This window comes from Carettochelys insculpta, chromosome 1, assembly GCF_033958435.1.
Source record: "Carettochelys insculpta isolate YL-2023 chromosome 1, ASM3395843v1, whole genome shotgun sequence".
NCBI classification, from domain to species: domain Eukaryota; kingdom Metazoa; phylum Chordata; order Testudines; family Carettochelyidae; genus Carettochelys; species Carettochelys insculpta.
Window position 1 is genome coordinate 61,068,669 of NC_134137.1, and position 25,646 is coordinate 61,094,314.

A 25,646-nucleotide genomic window follows, 5' to 3' on the forward strand; every position below is an offset into this window, starting at 1 on the left:
ACGTCAGCTGAACGTTCTTATTTGGTTTACACTGGGGCAGGATACCTGATTTTGCTTTTTTCCCCCCTCTACAAATAGATGCTCAAAGTTACAAAAAAGAATAACTGCCTCTGCAATGTGCACATTTTGAACATTTTTCTAAGACAAATTCTAAATCAGAGACTGGTGTAATTTTGGAGGAATTCTGCCCTTACCGAAATTCCTCAGGCTTTATGCTGATATAATAGAATTAAGAATATGATTTTCGGAACCTCTGATTTCAATGCATTTGCAGCAGTGAAGTCAGTATAGAATGAGATTATAATGTTATTTCATATGGCATCTTCTATACCACTACAATAGAGTATAAATAATACATTTGTGGCTATTGCTGAGGGACACAGCTTGGGTAAGTAAGAAAAGAGCTGTCAAGTCTAAGAAGTTTTGCTAATACCAAGAGGTCACCATACAAATCTGTTACCTCTTCTGATTCAGGTATCATAGAGTCTGTTGCCAGAGACTTCTTCAACAATGAAGTGACAATGGAAATTCTCTCTCAGAGTGAAGAAAAGGAGCGCACTGGGAAAACGGAGCATGTGATATTTCTTGTTCTGCAGAAGGCTAAAAGGCCAAAGAGAAAAACACGAAAGACAACAAATCTGGAAAGTGAAGACTCCCACAAAGATAACGAGGTACGTTAAATCATTTATAGAAATGAATGAGATTTATTTATTTATTTATTTATTTTTGTGCTTTTCTGGCTTTGCTGTTTACAAGAGATATTTTAAGGGAAACAATCTAGACCATCTCCCTTTATGTTTACAACTGGACTGAGGATGGTGAGTCTGATTCTGCCCTGCATCTTGCTCTTATGAAAAATGAGGACAAAGTGGGTGCACTGCACAGCTGGGGCAAGACAATAGGACATCGCTCCTGTAAAGCTGTGGATAAATCATAGATTAGAGTTTGCATCTGAGACTGAATGATTAATTAAAGAAATCATAGTAATTAAAAATATGATGTACACTGAGAAAATGCCCATGATCCTGTAACTAAAAACTGCATTATCATGCCTCTGTACAATGAAGCAAAGTGCAGGTTATATATGTAAGCTTAGCTTTAGCATTTCCTGTCTGTTTAGTGCTTAACAACTCAGCCTTAAGGCTGTCTTAATGTAGTGTGTTAAAATGGACCATCTGTATGAATCGTTCACACACAAACATTCTCCTCTCTCTGACTGCTGATCTCCATAAGGCACTAGACGCAGCTTTTCAGAAAAAGAAGAACTATTCTGCTCTACTGTGCTGCCCAGAAAAGAAATCCCACTGGGATATTGTGAGAAGTGTTGTGAAATTTGGGAAAGGTGAGTACGGTAACCTCCGTTGCAGTGATCATAATGAGATATGGGGCTCAGCTGTGCAGACAAATGGACGCATTCCCTGGAGGATGGCAGCCTGTTGGATGTAAGTACTGTAGGCAGTAAAACAGTCTAGATGATATCATTGATTTATGTAGGGAAAGCAGAGTTTGGACTTGGTGAGAGGTTTCCTTGTTTAAATATGATCAGGCCATAATTTGTGATTACTTTGTTTGTCCCAGACCCTTTTTTTCCCCATTTTCGTTGATGTAGCTTGAAACCTGGGTCTCTCTCTATACTCATTGTGAGGAGTTTATATTTTTTTTATCCCATTTAGATTATTTGAAAAAGTATTACTGTGCAGTAAGACTGGCCACTCAGTCGCAGCAATTGGAACTAGGCTACCACAGCCCCTTGCTTGAAGTGGTTTTCACTATATACAGGGTTTGGATCAATGGCTCTCAGTAACCCCAGTACACAAATTGTTCCAGCGCCCCTGAACTCACGAGACTGATAGAAGCAAGCAAAGACTTCTACTTCCAGGTGTTTTTGTGGCCCATGTGAAGAGACTTGATTGCCGTCCACCTTCCCTGTTTGAAATAGCCACATGACAACCACTTCCAGGACAACCTTGCAGGCAGGCTTGGACCAGAAGCCAAGGACTGGAAAAAGAAGAGGAAAAATTAATTGGCTTTCTAGTTTAGCTGCTAGCTCAGCTCTAAGATATTGCTGGGTAGGTTATTTTACTGCTGCCCATGTTGTGTCCATTCTGTGGCTAAACAGGGCAGCGAGGCAGTAATACCACTTTTGCCAGGCTGTGCCTGCTCTCCATAGATCACTCTGCTAGTGCACCTGTCTTCTGGCCTGTGAGACACTGGTAGGCTAGTCTAGCCACTGTCATAAGTCAAGCCAGTTCACGGTGCAGCAGTTGTTAAAATGGGCACAGTTGGGAACTAGGATGAAGCTGCCCATCTTGTTCTTCTTTATAAATTAAGTCAGGATTCAAAGAGGTGAAGGGCTAATGCACTAACCTGCTTCCCGCTTCCTCCTGTTCCATGCCCATCTGTGGTATTGCAGTTATATTTGTTCGGGAGAAGCTGTGTGGTTACACTTTGAACCCTTCTACCGACAACTAGAAAAACAGCCAGTTATTCACACTATGTCACCTGTAGGATTCTGAGCACAAAAGATTTGGTATGGAAATGTTGTATGAAAATGACTGAAGTAGCTTTCAGCATTACACAGTGCAGATTTGTACAGCAAACGTAGGACTATTTCTCTAACTGTGGGCACAGGCTTGTTCTGTCAGCATTTTCTTTACATTTCATGAGTTTTATACATTGCTCATAAAACACTGCTGTGGGCAGAAATTGGGTGTGAGGCCCATCTTCAGTTTGATAAAAAAGGAGATAGTTCGGAAATGAAAATCCCCTTGGCCATTGTTCATGTATAAGTGACAGTAAGGCAGCTAAGAAGCTTAAGCAACATGCTTAGGCTCTGTCATCACTACATGGAAGACTGACCTTGTCAGGGTTGATCTTCCAGGGTTCAGTTTTGTGCGCCTAGTAAGGATGCACGAAATCAAACTATCTGGGGTCAACAGTTGACCCCTGTACTTCTCAATTTCGTGAGGAGTAAAGGAGGTCAGTGGGACGGTTTCTCCTGTTGACCTCCCTCAGTGAGGATGGCCAGGTAAGTTGATTGTAGATAAGTCATTTCTAGCCACGCAATTGCCAGAGCTAGAGCTGCATATCCATAATTGACTTTAGTATCTGGCGTAGACCTGGCCTTCGACATTCAGCTCTTCTGTTCCAGAAAGAGTTCTTATGCTTTAGTCAAGGGAAACAGAGCACACCAGACAGTTTGGCCCACTTTCTCCAAGATATTTAGGTACTTAATTTCTGCTGTTATCAATGGGTGTTATGAGTACAGTTTAAACCTCTCTAACCCAGAACTCTCTCTTCCGGCAACATCCATAATTCAGCATGATTTTAGTTAGCTGGACAACCACTTATAACGGGTGTGGCCAAATTTTCTGTGGTCCCATAAAGGTTGTTTACAGCCACCCGTCCTGGCTCTCGGCGTTCTGTGCTGTCAGTTGGCTGTAATTTACCCCTAAAAGTCTTCTAAGAGCCCAGTAAGCAGTGGAAGTGTTGGAAATGTTGTGCTAGACAATATTGATCTCCTGTGATCAGGCAAATTCTCTCATCCAGCACCAGTCAGGTCCCGAGGGTGCTGGATTAGAGAGGCTCAACCTGTATAAATGTTTCAAGAGCTGAGCCTTTCTGCATCTATACCAGGACTTAGAGGGTCTCTGACGTCCTCATAATGGTGCAGATGTTTTTTTTAGTTTTTTGTCTGGAGCACCTGTATAAGAGTGTTGCAAGAGTCCCTGCAGTTGCAAGAGACAAGGTTAAGTATTTGCTTGTAGTCACAGGGACCAAGTAATGAAGATCAGCCTGTTTCAAATGGTAGTAAAAACATCACGGGACTGCAGTTCTCTTCACATAAAATTGATTAGAGACGGTCAAAAGCTCTTTGACCTTTTTTGATGAAAATTGACTTTTTGATTAAAAAGAGATTGTGAACAACACATTCTTTTTTGCTGAACCCCTTCTAGTGTTGTTGAAAATATTCTTGGTTTTTGTCACAAAAAGCCCACAGTAAACTTTGATGAAAACTAAACACAGTGTTTTTAACGTCAAGGGTTTCTTTCACAGAAAATAAAGATGCACTTTTTGACCAAGTCTACAGCAATAAATGAGGGGCTGAATGCTTCCTTACAAATTAAGCATTGACTCTGAGGGAGAGATTTCCAAAGGCCAAATCCTGCTGAAATTTCATGGAAGTTTGCCCAGATTCTGTGCCTTTGAAAATCTCCCTCTTATTTCTCATGGTAAGTTTGTTATTTTATTAATTTTTTTTTTCTTTTTTACAGGGAACCTGACACATGCTTTTGTCCCAGCATATCCAGAGAGGCTTTGGGTGGGAGAGAGAACATTCTGCAATGCTTTTCCTTTCCACATTGTGTTTGATGAAGAAGTATGGCAGCCTCCCTGGTCTGAAGCTTGTAACTAAACATGTTATGGTGGAGAAAACCATCTCAGGGCTGGCTCCTCAGCTGCCATGGATTTCATGGAGGCTGGAGTTAGACTGATTTACAGCAGCAGAGGAGCTGACTTTAATTGTTCTGTCTCTCACTTTGGGTGCATCTACACTAGCCAGCTACTTTGAAGTAGCCGGCACAATGTCGAAATAATACGTGTCGCGTCTACACGCGCCGTGTGCTATTTCGATGTCGAAATCGCTATTCCCATCCGAAGATGGGAATAGCACCCTACTTCGACGTTCAACGTTGAAGTAGGGCGCGTGTAGATGATCCGCGTCCCGCTACTTCAAAATAGCGGGGTCCTCCATGGCGGCCATCAGCTGAGGGGTTGAGAGACACTCTCTCCAGCCCCTGCGGGGCTCTATGGTCACCGCGTGCAGCAGCCCTTAGCCCAGGGCTTCTGGCTGCTGCTGCTGCAGCTGGGGGTCCATGCTGCGTGCACAGGGTCTGCAACTGGTTATCGGCTCTGTGGATCTCATGCTATGCAGGGCAAGTGTGTCTGGGAGGGGCCCTTTAAGGGAGCAGCTTGGGGCTTTGCTGGCCCCTTATTTCGACAGGGAGCACTTGTGTGTGTGGACACCCCGCATTTCCTTCTGGGGCGGTTCCTTTCGATGTTCCCCGTTGCTACTTCAACGTGGAACGTTGACAGCACCAGCCCTGGAGGACGTGTAGACGATACGCGTCGAAGTAGCCTATTTCAATGTCCTTACTTCGAAACAGGCTATTTCGACTTAGTGTGCTAGTGTAGACGTAGCCTTTATGTTGGAAATGAAGGAACGTCACTTTTTGTCTTGAATTACAACTGGCAAATACCTGCCATCTTGGTCAACATTCCCTCTGGGCGATGGCACTCCAGAACTGTGTGTCTGGTACCCTAGTGCAGGCACCCACTGTTAATCCTGAATTTCTGTGCTGGGCTCTGTCTGCCTGCCTCCCACTTAGCCAGGCAAGAAGTACTACTTAAATTCTACTAACTGCTGCTTAAGTTATATCATTGTACACCCCTGAAATCAGAGGGGTTTCTCAGGTGTCATTGGGAGCAGCACTGAATTCATTTGTATGCCCTGATCAATAAACTTTGCCCTGCCCTCACCAGCTGTGGAAATGCTAGGCCTGTGCATGTCTTGAGCTCCTGTCACCTCAGCCTGAGTCCTGTCAGATCTAGGTCTCTATCCCCACCTCGAACTCTCAAAGTGAGTCTCCTTTGGGCAGGGCTGGAGGCGGTGAGGGGGCTGGGGCTTTTCTCCATTTATCCTCAGCCTCATGCTAGAAGTTTGGTCACTGAATGTCTGACCCCTAATGACCTCTGATGCTGCTCTTGGCATATATCAAAGCAGTAGCCCTTGGTCTCAAATTAGCAAGGGGCTGTACATACATTTACTCAATCCAACATTAAACAGGTTTTAAATTTCCCTCTCCCCTCCAGGTCTGCAAAGAGAGAAATTGTAGCATGACTTTCCTTTCTTTTTGGAAGTGTTTATAGTTCTAATCCAAGTTTATGATTTTCCTTTCCATCCTTAGCTAAGAATCAAGCAGGCAGGAGTGAACATTCAAAAGTACGTACCTGGACTATGGCGACCAGGGAGCCGAATTGATAAATACTTTAGCATTGTCCATCCACAAGTTACCTTCACCATTTTCAGCATAAGGAAGTTTATCAACAGTCAATTTGTCCTCAAAGCACACAGAGAAACGTTACCTGACTCATGGAGAAACCAGCCCATGCTGAAGCTCCGAGGTACTAATTTACATCTGCTTTTTACTGCTGCCCTGTTTGTGGGGTGGTGCCCAGGCAGAGAAGAGTAGCTGAAAAACCTGTAGGCTGAATTTTCTGAATTAGAATTTTGCTTTGGGAAAATTGGACTAAGTGGCCTTCAGCTAATGATATGGTTTACCAACTTTGTCATAGTGTGGAACAACTTTAGGCCACCTCCTGTCCCAATCAATTACCCAGTCACAGCTGTGTGATATTTCTATGGCAATATGCAAGGCTGGGATTTTCAAGAGCACTGGCTTCAAACTAGTAGTAAGCCTCTTCCACTCCTAGATCTTGGAGCATAGGCTAGTGACAACCATTTGACAGCGTCCCCTGTCCCAGGTGATCTTTTCCAGTTCTGCCCAGGGATATCCCATCTTTTTCGTGTCTGCCTTCGCTATACCAGGTGTTTCTTGGGCGCCCTCTTTTTCTTTCTCCATGTGGGTTCCAACTTAAGGCTTGCCTTGTGATGTTGTTGATTGGTTCCCATTGAAATCAATGAGAGTTTTACCAGAGATGGAGTGCTTTTTGAAAAGCTTGCCTTTAATGCTTATTTCCAGCTAGTGTAGCTCCTTTTTGGTTCTAGAAGTTTCTAATGGCATCCAGGCTCATATTTCCATGAAGATCCTGGATGCTTATGAAAATCCTTAGCAAAAAAAAAAAAAAAAAGGAAGAAGAGCCCATATCATTTGACAAGCCTGCTCTCCAGGTTTACCAAATTTGTCTTGCTGGATCACCAGTCAGTGCTCTGCAGGCCACCTGTGTTCCATACTCCACAGTTCCTAAGCCACTCAGCTAGAGGTCAGACCGGGAGCATTTTGGGGGGTATAGCCTTTTGTTTTATCTTGCCCAATCATCATTGTATATTCCACAGCTGAATATTAACCCTGGTGCATGCAAACAAACTCTATTTTAGTTTATGAAAATGCCAAGTATTTCAGGATTTCCCCAAAGGCACCTCAGTGTGTTGGGGGAAAGTAATGCTATTAAATATAGCTGAATTGTTTGTTAATTTTATCATAGGCTCATGTACAGGTTGGGAAAGATTCCAGGTAGGGAATGTGTAGGGTAGTACATCCAGGTGTGTTGGTAGTGCTGTGTGCCTTTATATTTAAAGGACAAATGATCTGGATGGAGTCTATGCAGTGCATGATGTACCTGTGTTCACCAAAGCTCCGCAGTTTGGAGGAGCTGGAGGAACGAAAGATGCACATTTCCGACATGGCACAACATGACGCAACACGGGACCTTATTCTCCTAAACCAGCAGCGTCTGGCAGAGATAGAGCTGTCCAACCAGCTGGAGCGGAAGAAGGAAGAGCTCAGGATCCTGTCAAAAAACTTGGAGGCTGAAAAGAAGAAGACAGAAACCTTGCTGTATGCCATGCTGCCGAAACATGTGGCCAATCAGCTCAAGGAGGGCAAAAAGGTGGAAGCAGGTACTGGATTTGCATTATCACTCTCACCCTCCAGGTTCAACTTGTGTGGCTGGCCTTAAAATCTTTTCAGTTGCCTTTTGTAACTAAGCATTCCACAGGCATCCCTTTCTCCAGTCACTGAGTAAGATGATGCAGGTGATGCCCCAACTTTCATGCTCTAGCCACAAAGGTCAATATGTGCAGTTCTGAAAGGATAAATTCTCTGTCACCAGTCAAGAGCAGGGCGGACTTCATGTCAGGGTACAACGTGTACTTGTGGAGTATGTGTTTTCCTGATTTGAATCTGATAACTACTTCTTAAGCCTCATCCAGAAAAACACTTAAGGTTTCTCAAGTGTTCTTAAATTTAAGCAGGTGGTCGAATACTTGCAATTGTGTGAGCAAAACACATTTCCCATGCATATCAAATGGCTATTTATCACTGCCCTTTATTTCTGGCAACTGTCCAATTTACACTGACAAATTCAGTCTGTGCCATTAAAGCTGAGCTTCAAAACTTGACTGCATAAAACTGTAAACCTGAATTTAGCGTAACGAACTCATCACTGAAAAATGGATAAAAAGGAAGTGTAAAAGTCATTCTGAGGCCAGTCCTACAGTCTTAATAGGAGAGGTTTGTTCATAATCACTGGGGTATTTGCATTACTTTATACAAGTACATTATATGAACCATATTTTTAAAATCCCATCTTACAGCTTAGAAGAATGTTGCAAACAGATAGAAGATACAACTGAAATATGACCAGCTATGACAGTATATTTTAAATATTAAAATATTCAGGCTGAGATTTTAGGGGAGCCTACCAGAGTCAGGTGCCCCCATCCCATGGACATTCAGTGCAATTTGAGCATCTTAGATTCTTAGTTTTAGTCTAATCTGATGCCCATTGAAGTCAATTGGAGTCTTTCTATTGACTTCCATATGCTTCTGCTCAAACTACTCAAAAGGATTTTATTTAGCAGATTACAGAAATCCATTGTCAACTTTTAATACTGATGTAGCTAAACAACAGTAGATCCTTTTTTAAAATATATGCATCTCATGTCTGATTTCTCCCTCAGGGGAATTTAATTCCTGCACGATCCTCTTCAGTGATATCGTGACATTTACAAATATCTGTTCAGCCTGTGAGCCTATCCAAATTGTGAACATGTTGAATTCAATGTATTCAAAATTTGACCGATTAACCAGCGTCCATGACGTTTATAAAGTAAGTGCTTCTCTTTAAACTGCACTCTTCTCTGTTGCACTTCAGAGTCTCACACTTGCAATGCCAAGGAAGGGCTAGCATGCAGAAGAATGGCTATCACCACACCTCACGACTCGACTTATTTTCAAACTTCTGAGATGAAAATTTGGGGTGGGGGGGGGATCATCCTTATCTTCCCTACCACAAAGACTCAGGAACTGAGTTTGTCTCTGGAGAATTTATAAAAATATAGAAAACTGTGGCATGACGGATGAATTCAACCTCCAGTTGCTTCAATGGGAAGGCAAGGCACGGCACGGCACTCAGCACTGCACAGCATAGGACCTTTTGCTGTAAAGCCCTGCGAGGTTAACAGATATTTCCATTGTCTTCAGTGGCTTTGAACGAGGCCCTTTATGACTACTACATATTTTCCTTGTCTCTCAGGTTGAAACAATAGGTGATGCATATATGGTAGTTGGAGGGGTTCCAGTGCCAACTGACAGTCATGCCAAAAGAGTGGCCAATTTTGCACTGGGTATGAGAACTGCTGCCAGAGAGGTGATGAACCCAGTCACTGGAGAACCTATTCAGGTACAAAACAGATGAACTTTGACATGAAGTCCTGCACTTATGTGCTTGGCTGAATCAGTGGCTTTAAGGAAAAACTTAAGTCCTATGCTGTGTTTGCACAGGGTCTAGCCCAGTGGGATCCTGATGTGTGACTGGGGCTCTGAGGTGCTATGGTAATACAAATAATACATTGTCATAGTGGTGTATTTATGTGCATTGCTGAATTTAGGCTGTAGACCTCAATGCTCCACCATGTTGAACACTAAACTGGAATCTAGCAAAGAATTTACACACTTTTATCAGCTTGCGGGAACAAGCCCATTGGGATCCGCAGCATCTTTATTGGCATCTGTATCTGTACATAATTAGTTAGTCAGTTAATGGCTCCTAAACAAGAACAAAAGTAGTCGACCCTGATTTATTCCAATCTTCCCTCTCCTTTGTCTAAGCTCCTTCATACAGAGCAGGGATGCGGCTTTTCTCCTCTATTAGTTGAGAAAGTATAAGACATTTTACAAATCTTTCTTGCACAACTGTGAAAATGCAGTGTGAATCATGACAAAAAGGCCATTGCACACTCCAGAGGTGGGAATAGCGTTGTAGAAACAGCAGCGCAGGACATCTTCTATAAACCTGTTTTTATTAGTATTTTTACAACAATAATTTAGATAATGCAGTGAGATAACGGACAGCTTACAGAGGACAGAGCTAAGTGTGGACAGGATGAATGATGCACATCATAAACACAGAGGTAAGGTTTATTCTGTGACATTGATGCAAGCTCCACAAGGCAATGGGCTACTGTCCATAGACAAAATTCAGCATGGGATGAATGTCATCTATGCTTGAGCTGTGTGCATATGTTCACTGATGCAAGAGAGTGCTCTGGTTTGCTTTCTTGTTCTGGTCTTACAGACCACAAATGCTCGGAAGAGGCTACACCTTTTACTTTGCTCTCTGGTTATATCCATACACATATATTAACAATGATGCTGATGCTGATGGGAGTTTTACCAGTTCATTTGCCACATGGCAGGTTCAGACTTTAGCTAGTAAGATGAAAGATATAGTGTGAATAGGAGCTAATTTTCCACTGAAATCAATGGCAGTTGTTCACACTTAATGCCTGGGTGGAGCTTGCCCCTGCTACTCCAGGCAAGAAATAGAAGTGTGACACACAGAGAAGACCTGAAGATGCATCCAGTCCTCCTTCTGTTTCGTTGTCTGCTGAATTGGAACATCAGCTCAATTTTCTGGAAACCTGTGAAACAAGTTTTTAAACTGGCTGTACCTTATAAGTAGAGGTGCCAAAATACACTACGTGTGCTGTCTTTGCTGGTTATTCTAGCACACAAGTTGCTACTTGGTTCCCAGAATGGGGGAGAAAACTGCTGAGTCTTAGCGCACAGAGTGATGAGTATGGATGGGCTGTGACATCTTCCTGATGATTACGACAAACAGACAATATGATTTCTAAAATCCCACGCTGGGTTTATACTGACAGATCAGAGTTGGGATCCACACTGGACCAGTTTTGGCTGGAGTGGTTGGTGAGAAGATGCCCAGGTATTGCTTGTTTGGAGATACTGTCAACACAGCTTCTCGAATGGAAAGTCATGGACTTCCTAACAAGATCCATCTGAGCCCAACAGCATTCAGGTAGTGTCAAAAGGTTAAATAATAATGAGACCTGAAACAACCCAGTTATTTTCCTCATCCTCTTCTGCTTACAGCATTAATAACACAGTTTCCTTCTTGGATGACAGCCAATGTAGGCACAGAGCACCAACTCCACTTAGCTGAGTCCTTTTCTATTTGGAAACACGCAAGGTTAAGTTTCATTTTCACACTTGTTAATAATCTCAAAACAATACACTAAGGGATACACTTTAAATTTGAGTGCCTATGCTGTGACTCGACTGTGCTCCTTTGCTCAGGCAACACCCACACAAAGTACCTATTTTGAAGCACTTTGCACACATAAGGTTTGTGGTATACAGGCACAGGTCTGCAATGACAGAGTCAAAAAGGTGTGGCTCCCAACTAGGAGCTTCTTTTCAACCACACTGCCTCTCAGAGCAGTAAGTAATTTAGACAGATAGTTTCTTAACACAGCAACACTCCTTGCCTCCAAATAATAACCTTACCTTGCACTGCTTCCCCCAGCTAAATTTGTTGTATTTGATGGCAGCTCTGCCAGAGGGACAGCTGCAGGAGTGGATGGACAGCCACACAAATATGATGTTATAGACTATCATAATAACCCAGATAATTCCCTAGGTATGAAAACCAAAGAAGTTTACAATTAAATACATATCTGAAGTGCCAGTCCACTCTGCATTACTCAAATCCCCATCAGAATTTTTATGCATCAATAGTGCAACTTCATATGCAATCCAAGATTTTCCTGCTAGAAACCAACAACAATTTGTGGGCCAAAGACTTGTGCTTATTTTTATATATCACAGGAGAGATGCTATCAAATAAACTAAACTTGTAGGAAAAATAATTCAAATTATGAGAGTCAGCACCACAGGGGAATGTTTAACTCTGCAGTACTGATATGAGTTTGTGCATGACTTCTAACTGAATATAAAACTTTGGAAACTCTCATGATGAACTTTCAGAATTTTAAAGGCTCAAAACAGTCCATCCTGCCAATAATTACCGTAAAGATCCGTTATAATCAGAAATGTAACTTTATACAAATGAGAGCCTTAACTAAAACAGAACTGATCCCTATAAAGTATGCCCTCAGGAACTCACTTGCTAACTTTACAGACCAAGAACATTCTACTCCTCTTAGCACTGCAGATGAACAGTTTGGGTAGAGGGAACTGGATTCCTTTCTGACTCATGCCTCATCAACAGATTTATTACATTCCAGCTGCCGGATCTTTATTATTGGTGATGATGCGTGAGCCAGAAGAGCAGAAGCTGAGTTTGCAAGATTTGCATTGAGGAAAAATACTTACCGGTGAAGTGAGCACAGTTGATTTCGAGCCACAAGCATGGAACTTCACATTATTTTCACAGCATCATTTTTCTTTGCACATTATGTTACAAGGAATGTTGCCCACCATAGCCAAAGAAGCAGCTGGAGGCTCTGGTTAGGTCCCTATCATGTGATGTGTAATGAAGGTGTAATGTGTCCCTAGCTGGAAGTCAGGCGGGGTTTCCTGGGGTGCTCCAAATCCCAGCCTAGTCTTTTGTCCTAATGGCTGTTCCATGTCTTCAATTGTGCAGAGCGCTACAAAATCAAGGCTTTGAAATACTTGAAAGGGGAGAAATTGAGGTGAAAGGCAAAGGGAAAATGACCACTTATATTCTGGAGAACAATCTCGATGCAACTGAGAATGAAATCATGGGGAGAACAGAAAAGCAGCACTTCAGTCACGTGGATGAGACAGGTGAGCTAAGAGATACTTCCTAATCCATACATAGGATGCAAAAAGATACTACTCTGTTGACTTAATATTGACACTGTTTGCCTCACACATTACATGGACACTGCATAGTTTGAAATCTAAGCCCTCAAACTATCTTACAATACATCATCTCAAATGGAAGTGCTGGGTACTTGCACTTTCACTGATTTCAGACAGTTTTGGTACCTCGTATCTCTCCTGCTCAGAGCAAGCAACATTTTTAGGGAGTAACTTTAAATTGACAATATAAATGTGATTAAAATACAGTTATTTGTAATGAAACGTAATGAATGTTTTCTTTGTATTCTTGACAATTGTATTATAACCCATCCAATTTAGTTAAGACATAAATAATCCACACTTTCCTTATCAGAAGCCTAAAGAAAAAAAACGGACAAAAAATTCCATGATTTACTTCATTTTAGCCAAATAAGGATTTTTGGCTGCTAAGAAGGACTTCAGATTTAAGTTTCTTGTCACTGGGAAATGAGATAATAGGGTGATGTAAAAAAACAACAACTTTGTTTAGATACTATAATAGTGATGAGAAAAATGAGTTAATTTCACCATGAAACACACAACAAAGAAAAACAATGGAAATAGAAGTTACAGGTGGAAAATACCTGGAGGTTAGGGATGGTATTAGCTTCAGATGAGTGAGAAATTAAAAATGGGAGCACAGTCCTTGCCCTGAAAAGTCTGCAATCTAAATAGACCAGACAGACAATGGATTTGGGGATCAAAGATGTACCCTATAAGCAGCATGACTATGGTGGTGCCTGGCAAATGTTAAATAAAATAGAAGGATTAAAAAAACCTAAGTGAATCTAGAAGGGCATGGTCCGAGGATGGAGGGGAGAGTTATTTGGTGCAGAGGGATAAGAAAATGAAGGAAAGGGTTTTTCTATACTTACTGAATTGAAGGATTGATCTCCTGGAGTTTGATTTCATGCATCTGGTAAAGACGTGTGAAATCGATTCTCTCTGGAGTCTGCAGTCAACCCCCTCCCTGTACTCTTGCTTTCATGAGCAATAAGGGAGGTTGATTGGAGACGACCTCCCTCAGCGAGGGCATACCCTACAGTCAACTGCAGAGCCATCGATTATAGCTATGTAACTATCATAGGTAGAACAGTGTATCTGCAGTTGATCATAAGGTCTAGCGTAGACCAAGCCAGAAAATGGGGAGTGTGGAGAGAAGACAAAGGGGAACAGGGTTTATTATAGAGCAGAAGATTGGGAGTGGGAGAAAAGGAGCAAACAGACAATCAAAAAGGACCATTCATGTTCTGAAACACATCTTATGCAGTGGGTTTAAATTGCCGTCTCCTCTCCCATTATCACAAACATGGTACCGCTCCTTCTTGGGTAGAGTCCCTTGTGCTGAGCACCCCACCAGGGCCACAGAATGAGAGTAGTCCCTTGTCTCACACTGATGTTTTTATTTGAGCAGAGGGCATCCCTCAATGTGCCATGCATTTTTTCCAGTTTGCCCTGGCTCCTGCATGTGGCAGCCACAGAGAATCCATGACTAACAGTTCTACCATCCAAAGGAGTCGAGTTAGTTGCAAAATACACTTGTCTGCTTGTCTTTGCAAAGCCTGTCAGCAGAACAGTTGTTTCTGTGCTGCTGAAACCACAACAACCAAAACACAATGAAGATACTATGAAAGTGGGCACTCTAATTTGGTCCACTGGAAAACTCTTTGTATATTTATTTGTTCACATGCTTACGAGACAGCTTTAGGCTGTGAAATAAGGACTGATGGGAAAGTTAGTGACAAAGAAGGAAATAAATTGGTCCCACTTCACATCTAAGGAGATGACAAAATAGATTCTGGCAAGAACTAATTGTTTTGAACTGCAGGAACTTGAAAACAATCACAGACTTATGGCCTCTTTCTTGCTGTGTGCAACCATCGGTCAGCCCGTGGTAAATAACAGAGACTACACATGCTATACACATTGTGGGTACAGTTAGGGTCAATGCAGAGAAAATGGAGGGCAGTTAGGAAACACACCCACTTGAGTGCCTGTCTTGCACAGGCCACTGTGGTAACTGCAGAGACACAGGCAGCCAGCCCGTTGCACATACCTTTTTTAGTGAGTGCAGGTGAGTTTCTAGCTTTCAGAAACATAGCCCAGAAAGTCTTCACAGTTCTCTTCATACTTCCAGGCTTTTGTTCCAAAGCTCTTCGTCCTATAAATGTCTAATGCAGACGGTGCACATTGTCACATGTGTGGTCTCCTTCCTCCCCCTTCTTGTAGAGGCAGATGCTCTGGGAAATCTAGCCAGAAAGACTATTGCTGTTATGAAGTACGCTGACAGCCAGCAGCTGCTCACCAGCAGCAGCCTTGCATATGGTGAGTACATCAAGGGTTTGTTTCAAAATACTCCTACTACTATATTTCCCATAAGGAGAGCGGAAGATGATCCAAAACATTCTGCTAAATGTCACGTCTCATCTGCTTACCATTGTGATTAGTGACTTAGACCTTGTCCTTGCTGAGGATTTCCATCCTTCATATGGAGGTAGCCACCCCAACTAAAACTCCCCACTAATTTGTACTGGTTCAATTTATCCTTGCTTGCAACTGGAGCAAATTCCACTGGTGCAAATTGTACCTTACAGTCACTTTGCTTGTCTACCCTACGGGTTTGTACCTGTGCAGTGGCTATCCACCCATGATGTGCCCTCAGCAATCACTGTTTTAAATAAGGCTTTGGAAATTTGAGCATAAATGTGGTTGGGTCATTGACTGACCTGCACAAGGCAAACAATTACGATTTAGAGCTTATGCAAGATTTAAACTCAATTCTTGTAGCAAACTCAGATCATGACAGGGTTTGAGGAGCATTAAATTGTGTTGAACTAGGGATGTTAACTGTTAACCAGTAAGCCTCACCCTAAATTGATAAGGGTCACTGGTTACATCTGTTCTCTGGGCATTCTGTGGGCAGGGGGCTGGAGCAGTCCCTAAACACCCTCTCAGCTCCCCATTTAGTCAGTTAACCAGTTTAACGTAACATTTAACTGGTTAACTAATTAAATGGGGTTTTACATCCCAGTGTTGAACCATGTTTTATTCCAATGCTAACCCAAGTCAAAGCAGGTTCAGTGACCTGATTTGGCCTCATCCACTACTCCTGGCCAAACAGTAAAATCAGATTTTTTCAAAGCTTTTGGCATTGCCTGATGATGATAAAGTATAGCTGTTAAAGCAGCCATGTACTTTGTACAGACAGAGCCATCAGCTGTCCCATTACAGCGGATGTCTCTCACGAGCAGTACAGATTTTTGTGAGGCTATGCTTATTTACCTTGCAGCCACCCCCTTCCTTGCATTTCAACCGTATCACTTTGAAAAGGAAGAAAATTATTCCTCCCAGAGGGAGCTTTATGAATCTCTGTTTTCTCCTCACTTCAATCCATCACTTCTCTTTCTGGACCATGAAGTCCTCCCCTGCTGCTATCAGACTTGCATGGAAAGTGCTCCCCTGCTGTGGTGGCAGTTGGCAGCACAAAACCCTATGATAGAAGGAGAGCCTAGTGGTCCACCAGGCTCCTAGAACGTAACTTCCAGGCCAGAATCACTGCTTTCAAATGCCTGGAAAAGCGGTTGCTGAGTGGTACAATGAACACCTTCAGCAACCTTTCCAAAGCGAAGTGCTGAAATCTCAGCTTTTGACCTCTGTGCATGGTCCAGGTGCTGGTGATAATTTTAAAGTCACTAATATCCCGCTTACAACAGTTGGTAGCATTAGCTGGTCTTTTGTTAATCCACAAACAGCATGGCTTTGAGCAAGCTCCTGGATGCGTGGGGGAGAAGGGGCAAGGCTGAGCTCCCACCTCATGAGCTGATGAAAATTGGCTCGCATGCCACTTTTGGCACCCGTGCCAGGCGTTGCTGACCCCTGCCTTTGAGACTTTACCCTCTTCCAACTCCCTTTTGCCCTGTGATCACCTGCTAGCCATATCATGCTCATTCCCTGTCCCCAGATATATTCTGTTTCTCTTTTCTTTTTCTCATCTCTCCACCAATTTGTTGAGCACTCAGACTTAGAGATTTTAGCTCTTGTTGTTGCTTTTGTTACACAGAAGCACATAACTCGACATATGTCAACTGACAACAGAAGTTCAGAAATAAAAACCGCAGCTTGGTCAGAAAAAGCAGAACTGAATGCATCAGCTCTGCCTGTGAGAATATCTTCTCTCAGGAGACAAAGTCAGAGCCTAAGAAAGGGTATCAGCAAATTTGTCAGTGTTTCCTACTGGGATGGCTAAAAAGCTGGCTCATTTCACAGTGGAGGGACTCCTTGGTGATTTCACTTATTTTTTTTCACACTTCTTTTTGTTCTGACTTGTTATCTGTCAGAGGCTGAAGCCAGTCTGTGTAATGGAGAGTGTACAAAAGGTGACACGGAACAGCAGCTTTCAGATCAGATGAGGACACAGCACTTTAGCAACAGCAATGCACATTCTAGGTTTTGTGTTTTGATGTAATAAAAGGCAAATAAGGAACAATAAAATTCAGACATTTGTTATCGAGCAATGTAATGAAATAAATTTTCATTCCTGATTTTAAACAATCCAATACTGTATAATAAGAAAGGTGAATCGATGCCCTTGATTTCATGGAAACAAATGAGCTTTTGTTCCTTATTAAAAAGCACTCAAATACTGTATGGGTCCTCCCTGGTTGGCTGTCAATATAAAACGAGATATTACCTAGGAACACAGCAACTGCACCATATATGAAGAAAGAGCTCTAGTTGCTTTGCATGTCAATAAGACTGAGTAGCTAATTCAGTCAAATAGTATTTTGTAATATTAACAAGTACTGCATTGTTTGACAGAATTTATAACCTACCTGAATACTTACACAAATCAAATCCTTTGCATTTGCCCGTGGGCAGAGAGATAATACTGACCCAGGCTTCTTGGGCTCCAGTACAACTGAAGCTCGGGGATTGAGTCCCCCTGTTATAACTGGTTCACAGAACATTCTGTGATCATGTCTGTTTCTACTGTTTGGCAGATATAGTGATCAAAACTGTTGCTATCTACTTCCACGGGAGTTTATTTCGTTCGCTCAAATAATAAATGACTGCGGATCATGGGCTCTATCCCCGCTTCATAACCACGATAGGTTCATCCCAAAGTGGCAGCCTACCAGTTCATGAGGGGCTCAGATATTTGCTGATGTAATGAGGAAAAGAGGAAATGGGGCAGAAGGGTGAAACAATTCACCTAAGACCACACAGTGAATGAGTGAGTGGGGGAGCTGGGTCTCAGAGCAGTGTGTACCTCCCATGTTGGAAGCGAGAGAGTTACCTTCTAAAAGCAATACTATGATCTACATGAAAGGAGTTGGCAGTCCCATTCCAGGCCCTAATACCACCACCAGAGTCTCCAAACATTTGATGGGCACAGAGACTGAACTACAGGTTGAACCTCTCTAATCCATAACTCCCTCAGAGGGCAAACTCTGTAATCTGGCATGCTTTTAGTTAGCTGGATGACCACTTATGGGTATGGCCAAGTTTCCCGTGGTCCCATAAAGTTTGTTTACAGCCACCAGTCCTGGCTCTGTGGTTATTTAGCTGTAATTTACCCCTAAATGTCTTCTGAGAATCCAGAATGCAGTGGAAGTGTTGGTAATGTGCTAGAAAATATTGAACTTCCATTGTGGGGCAAACTCTTTCATTCAGCACTGATTGGACCCCGAGGGAGCTAGACTACAGAAGTTGAACCTGTACTTTCTTACCTCTAGCGCAAAGGTCTCCTAAAGGGACCGTACCAAACTTCATGGAGAATAGGGAGGTAGTGCTAACTAGCTCTGCCCCAATTCTGCTCCAGCCCCATAGCTCTGGACACAGCCCCAACTCTTTTCCCAACCGTGGCCCCCTGTTGCAGCTTGACCATGGCTCTGTTCTTGCCCCTGCCTCACCCCCTGGTCACAGCTCAGTTCCTGGCCCCACTCCTGGCCCTTGACCCACCACCAGCTATGGCCTCAGCCTCAGCCCTTTACATATCACGCCTCCCCACTCCACTAGGGCCACGGTCCCACTCCCGGTCTAGTTCCAGGGGAGGAGCAGGTGTGGACATGGTAAGGAGTGGTTTGGCCATGAGAAGTTCGGGAACCACTGCCCGTCAGTGTATTAAGCCTACTGAATACAGTCATCATAGCTCTTCTGTGAGGGGAACAAGAGCCTTTCAAATCTCATTTCGACCCACAGTCATCCTTAGGCTTCACTTTATCTGGGGTCAAGAAGGTGAACTCACTCGCTCAAGACATAAATTAAATCAATCTTCTCTTCGTGGGAAATGAATGACCTTCTTCCTCTATGCTTGGGCATGGGAATAAACATGTTTCCAAACATTTTATCAGAGAGTTGCTTCAAGTATAATTCAGGAAGAAGAGAGAAGATGAATATTACATAGGTAAGTAACTGGCACTGTAAGAGCCAGTATAACAGACTTCCTACCTATATTGACTGAATACTTAATTCTTTCATTTGTATGGGGCAATCCATGTGCCAAGCCATACAATACATAGGAGGCATCAAGAGCACATCTCGGTTTTTATTTAATAGTTTTGTGGCACAGGCTTGCTTTCACTTTGCTGCTTTTGAAGATATATTTCATTTTGTCTTAGGAGTTTTCCTACTATGCATTAAGCATACACATCAACAACAGCACCACAAGCCAGTAAACAGGGTTAGAAAGCTTGGTACTATACTGTCTGTAACAAAGTCCGTCTGTTACATGTGTTCTGTATTCACCTTTTCTCTGACATCTGCACTGCACTTGGGAAAACACTCACACGCAAAGGGATGAGCTCCAGGGAATGTAGAAACATTATCTAGCACAGGAATACTCAATTAATTTTCAACAAGCAGCTTGTATAATACATAACACACACTGAACATAATACACTTTGGTCTTAGGCCAGAGATTCTAAATGATTAGACTGTATCAATTTACTCTTCAAACACTGATGAAAATCTCAAAACTTCCATAGGAAATGATGCATGAACCAGAGTCAGAAATGTGATGACTGAAATATTGCAATGTCACAGATTCATCACAGAGCTTTTCCAAACGCACACACATTGGATTACAGCTGGCCCCTTAAACACTCTGCTCACATGTCCTACTGATCCACTCCTCCCCTGCTCACGCTTGGAAAGATAATAGCCCAGCCTTAATTGAAGCAAACAGGTCATTAAAGCAGTAATTTTTTGTAGACATTCACATGACAGACATTCACTCACTGCCAAAGACAGGCAGAGAATGAAGGGGTGGATATTCAAGCACATTTAGCATTAGCGTCTACATAAAACCAAATCTAAGGTAAACATCCATGCAACTAGGGTGTCCTAGTCTCTCCCTTCATGTTCCAAGAAATCCTCATTCAGTGCAGAATAAACAACCACCCAACTTTTGCCATCTGGATCAAGCTCCATCCTGGATAGAAACCTTGACTCACCATCTTACTGAGAACAAAAAGACTCTCTCCTTACTCTATCTAACAGCCACACAGCATGTAGCAATCACTCTGGTTACTTTTCCAGCCTTTCCTCAGGAGAGCTCTTGTCCCAACTCCCAAGGTGTGTTTAGCTCTCACCAGAACCAAGAAATTCTTGACCTTCATGTCCAAAGCAGCAGTCTGGTTAAGTCACTGCTTTACCAGGGACGTAATGAAATGATAAAATTTTTTAGCACGGTATTTGTGTACACACAGAATTCTGTTTCCCTCTCTCTTTGAAGAGATGGACACAATGACCAAGATGTTAAAAAATGAGTGCATGCATTTATTCACTTCATTATAACCTGTCTGATTTTCAGACCTGATGAGCAGACTCAAACCTGCCAATAGGAGCAGACGTGCAACACCTTTGAAATCAGCTAATTTATCTAAACTAGTTATTACTTGTATGACAGTAAGAGTATGAAGAGTATTTGGTCTAAATAAACAAGCCTGAGAAAGGTGGGAGAATGAAATGATGATTATTTCTCAATGAGAAGTTGAGGCAGATAGGCGTTTGGTGGCTTTCCCAAGCGTACAACAGAATGTTTGTAGTCAGACATTGAACTCCGACCATCTGAATCTCAGGCAGGGCTGTAATTACAAGGCCAACCTTCTTCACAATTATAGATTTACAAGTTGAACTTCTGGCAGGCAGTTTTTGAAAACATGGGCTTATTTTTCAACACAAGTTTCCTCAATATATTCCGCTCTATAAATATAGGTTTCTAATGCCCCAGTCTCCCCAAGGTGTGGCCTGCAGCACTAAATCTTGTAGCACAAGGTTAGCTTAACACTTTGAGGAATATCACAAGAGTATTCTCTCCTGTCACTGCTTTTACGTTATCCTTTCTGAATGGTCAAATGACTGATTTGAGCTCTCCTATCCCATGCCACTGAATTACAAATATAATCTAACACCTCATTGTTCAGGTATGACTTCTGTATGCTTTTCAAGCTGCCTCCTTTGCTTCAGCTTAAGCAGTACATAGGCAATAAACAAAAAACCACCAGCTGAATGAGCTCATTTTTTACCCCTCTCATCTCAGACATTCAGCCTGTTAGGCAGGGTTATTGGAATAAAGCAGGGAAGCTCTTTTTCCACAGCAAGCCATCTGGCTGACACAGACTCACACTGAAGCTAATCTGTTGGTTTCTTTCTTTTTATTATTATTTTTCCTGAGGAACACTTCATCTGCAGCTGTATATTCAGACCTGCTCCCTCTGTGCATAGAGTACTCATTTTGCACACATATTTATTACCGCATTATGCCCCATTGTAGGTGTCAGGAAATCATTGTTATCCTTGGTGCGTCTATGTTGTTCTAATGTCAGGGATGTACTTTCAAATGGAAATTAAGCAATTATGTTTCACATGGGGAAACCTGACAGATGCATAGATTTTTACACCACCGGCAATGTCGCTGTCACAAAAGCAGTCATTGCTCCCGGCGGACTGTCAAAGAAATATAATGTATTTCAAGAATAGGGCAAAAATACAGGAGTAATTAAGTGTGCAATGAGAGTTCATAGATCATGTAGCTGTTTAACTTCAAAATGCGATAATGACATGACACCGAGATCGCTTAACTCGTCCATAGAAAGGAGGCTTAAAGGAACCTATTAAAATACAGACAAATGCTTTCCACTACATCTTCACCCCACTCCAATTCAAATGAACAAGATCATGTACGGCTAATATTTTTTTCTCCTGTTAGGAATTTGTTTAAACAGGCTACGGTGCAGAGACAAGCACTATAGGCAATGCTGCATATTAGATTCATTTAATAACACCTTTTCCTTTTATCATACATCCTTCAGCTTTGTAAGCTTTTCAGGGAAGGGAGCATTATTGTTATTTGTTTATAAAGGGCCATACACACAAATACAGCGTGTACTGGCTTTAAAATAATTTCTAATCCTTATGCTGTAAGTCTTCCCACTTGTTATTATTTATTTTTTGCTTGTTTGTTAAAAGGCTTTATTCAGCAATCTTTTGTGCAGCTCTCATGTGTCCTTAGTCAGTAGCCTCCTGCTGCTCCCAGATTGTAACAGACCAATGATTCTGGCAGTCAGTGAACGCAGACAAGAGTTCTTTTCATGCCCTTCATGAAATCAGCAGGAATTTTGGGCCCAAGGAACAGAATAATTTTAAAAGGTCTGTTTCTAAAAGAAATATTTAAACCAACGTAGACCATTAAATGTGTGTGTATTAAAGCAGGCTTATGCACACAATCAATTTAAATGGAACATTGTAAGTATTCTACAAAATGGATCTATTTAATAGCAGTTGAGACTTTCACATCCCATAGCACTACCCATGAGAGATGAACTCATTTAATGGACATTTTATATGGTCAAATCCTGCAGTCCTCCTCAGGCAAAATTTCTCATCACCGTATTGGTAGTACAGAGAGATAAAAGAAGCAATTGGGATCCCATTGTTTAAAGAACTGTATGAACACATAAGTCTCTGCAAACACAGGGTTTACAATTTAATAAGACAAGACAGACATGGAGTGGCAGAAAGGAAAACTTACAATTGCCGTTTTACAGTTGGGGGATAAAGAGTAGAGCGACATACACAAAGTCTCTCTGAAAGTCTGTAGCAGAGCCAGGAACTGAAACCAGGGCTTCCCAAGCCAGATCTGATGGCCTAACCATCCTCACCCTCTCCAAGTTTAGCCTGTATATGGGCTGAGTAAAAACTAAGGACTCTGGAAATTAATAGTAACAGAGAGTAAGCCATGCTAGTCTATACACTATCAAAACAAAAAGCAGTCAAGTAGCACTTTAAAGACTAGCAAAATAGTTTATTAGGTGAGCTTTCGTGGGACAGACCCACTTCTTCAGACTATAGCCAGACCAGAACAGACTCAATATTTAAGATACAGAGAACCAAAAACAGTAAGCAAGGTGAGCAAATCAGAGAGTGGAGGCGTGGCGGGGAAGATCAAGAATTAGATTGAGCCAAGTATGCAGACGAGCCCCTATAGTGACTCAGAAAGTTCCCATCACGCTTTAAACCATGTGTTAATGTGCCCAATTTGAATATAATTATTGCTCCATTTTAGAGAGAGAAGTGGACGAGCTGACTTTTATATTCAAATTCGGCACATTAACACATGCTTTAAATCGTGATGGGAACTTTCTGAGTCACTATAGGGGCTCGTCTGCATACTTGGCTCAATCTAATTCTTGATCTTCCCTCCCACGCCTCCACTCTCTGATTTGCTCACCTTGATTATCTTTTTCTGATTTGTCCCCCTTGCTTACTGTTTTTGGTTCTCTGTGTCTTAAATATTGAGTCTGTTCTGGTCTGGCTATGGTCTGAAGAAGTGGGTCTGTCCCACGAAAGCTCACCTAATAAACTATTTTGCTAGTCTTTAAAGTGCTACTTGACTGCTTTTTGTTTGGAAATTAATAGTGTAGTTTGGGTGCTCAGCACCAGGCACTTCAGGAATTGTCTCCTTTAAATAGAATTTTGTTCCTATAAACTGTATATTAGTAAAAGAAACACCTTCTGGAGTTCTAATTAATTCTAAAGGATTGTAGCAGCAAAAAGACCTTAATTATTATATTCAGAACCTGTGGCAATCTGTAATTCTGTGGCTGAATAAACGTTTCTGGCTTCACTGTATCTGGTATGCCCCTATTTCTGATCTCATTTCCTTAAGTAGCCCCTCCTTCCTCCTCACCCTCCCAGTAATGCTAGCTTTGACAACCCTTTTTATTCCTGCACATAGGCACGTTCTGATCATCTATTCTGTCCTCCCATATAACACAGGCCATTGGGCTGAATTAATGCCTATGTGAACACAAGATTCAATTGCAGGTTGAAGTGAGACAAATTCAGACTAAAAATAAGGTCTAATTTGTTTGGCTGAGAGAAATTAACCCTGGAACAATTTACCAAGGCTTGTGGTGGATTTCCCATTACTGGAAATATTTAAGTCAAGATTGAATTTTTTGTTTCTAAAATATAGGCTTGTATTCACATAGGCATTAATTCAGTCCTATGGCCTGTATTATATGGGAGTACAGATTAGATGATCAGAATGGTCCTTTTCGGCCTAACAGTCTGGCCGTGTCTACACTAGACAAAAACTTCCAAATTGCCATGCAAATGGCGATTCTGAAGTTTACTAATGAAGCACTGAAATACATATTCAGAGCCTCATTAGCATGCAGGCAGCCGCGGCACTTCAAAATTGACGCGGCTCACTGCCGCACGGCTCATCCAGATGGGGTGCCTTTTCGAATGGACCCAAGCTACTTCAAAGTCCCCTTATTCCTAGCTGCTCCTAGGAATAAGGGGACTTCAAAGTAGCAGGGGTTCTTTCGAAAAGGAGCCCTGTCTGGATGAGCCGCATCAATTTTGAAGTGCCGTGGCCGCTCACATGCTAATGAGGCGCTGAATATGTATTTCAGCGCTTCATTAGTAAACTTCGAAATGGCCATTTGCATGGGCATTTCCAAGTTTTTGGCTAGTGTAGACGTAGCCTCGATGAATACATGAACCTACACACTATGGCTATTTCTACACATGCCAATTTTTTTCCTGAAAATTTTTGGAAGAAGGGGCCTCCAGAAGAAGGACTTCCTTCCGGAAGACCCCCCCTTCAAGGGGCCATGCTTCTAAACAGCATTTTGGAGTCTGGAAGAACATCTTCAGGACTCTAAATCATATGACCTTTTGCTAATGAGGCACGGGGCATTTGCATCCACACCTCATTAGCATATTTTGGACAGTTTCTTCGAAAGTGGCATGTGTTGAAATGGCCTGTGAGTTACTTCACGTACCACACCAAATTAGCTATTTCCAAAACTCACTATGGAGTTTAGGCATACAACTCCCATTAACACAAATGACACTTTTGTGATCAATTCAGCCCTAAAAAATCTCAGCCATCACATACACATACATTGAAGTACTCAATGCTTTTTTGCCTCAGTCTTCACATACCAGGTCAGCTCCCAGGTCTGTGGCACTAGGCAATGCAGTATGGGAAGGAGGTGGGCTGCCCTGGTTGGGGAAAGAACAGGTTAAGGGCTATTTAGAAAAGCTAGATGCACAAAAATCCATGAGTCCAGACTTAATGCGTCCAAGGGCACTGAAGGAATTGTCAGATGTCATTGCAGAGCCTTTGGCTATTATATTTGATAACTCGTGGAAATCAGAAGAGGTCCCAGATGACTGGAAAAAGGTAAATGCAGTGCCCATCTTTAACAAAAGGAAAGGAGGACAATCCAGGGAACTATAGACCAGTCAGCCTTACCTTAG

At 42.2% G+C, this 25,646-nt stretch overlaps 1 protein-coding gene and 1 long non-coding RNA gene across 2 annotated transcripts in view; one reads left to right on the forward strand and one right to left on the reverse strand.

The window, feature by feature from the left end:
* Positions 1 to 17,334, forward strand: part of LOC142004990 (guanylate cyclase soluble subunit beta-2-like) — a 32,510-nt gene extending 15,176 nt beyond the window's left edge. The window contains exons 6-16 of the mRNA XM_074982665.1: positions 475 to 671; positions 1,234 to 1,342; positions 4,275 to 4,378; positions 5,967 to 6,183; positions 7,319 to 7,639; positions 8,702 to 8,850; positions 9,277 to 9,423; positions 10,907 to 11,061; positions 12,649 to 12,812; positions 15,099 to 15,194; positions 17,207 to 17,334. Coding sequence (XP_074838766.1) covers positions 475 to 671; positions 1,234 to 1,342; positions 4,275 to 4,378; positions 5,967 to 6,183; positions 7,319 to 7,639; positions 8,702 to 8,850; positions 9,277 to 9,423; positions 10,907 to 11,061; positions 12,649 to 12,812; positions 15,099 to 15,194; positions 17,207 to 17,334 — 1,787 coding nt within the window. The remainder of the gene's footprint in view (positions 1 to 474; positions 672 to 1,233; positions 1,343 to 4,274; positions 4,379 to 5,966; positions 6,184 to 7,318; positions 7,640 to 8,701; positions 8,851 to 9,276; positions 9,424 to 10,906; positions 11,062 to 12,648; positions 12,813 to 15,098; positions 15,195 to 17,206) is intronic.
* On the reverse strand, positions 744 to 15,039 carry LOC142004998 (uncharacterized). Its single transcript, XR_012643044.1, has 5 exons — positions 14,926 to 15,039; positions 7,360 to 7,549; positions 2,368 to 2,468; positions 1,843 to 1,998; positions 744 to 920 (listed from the first exon to the last, which is right to left on the reverse strand). It is a non-coding gene; the product is annotated as an uncharacterized LOC142004998 (long non-coding RNA).
* Positions 17,335 to 25,646: the final 8,312 nt, after the last annotated feature.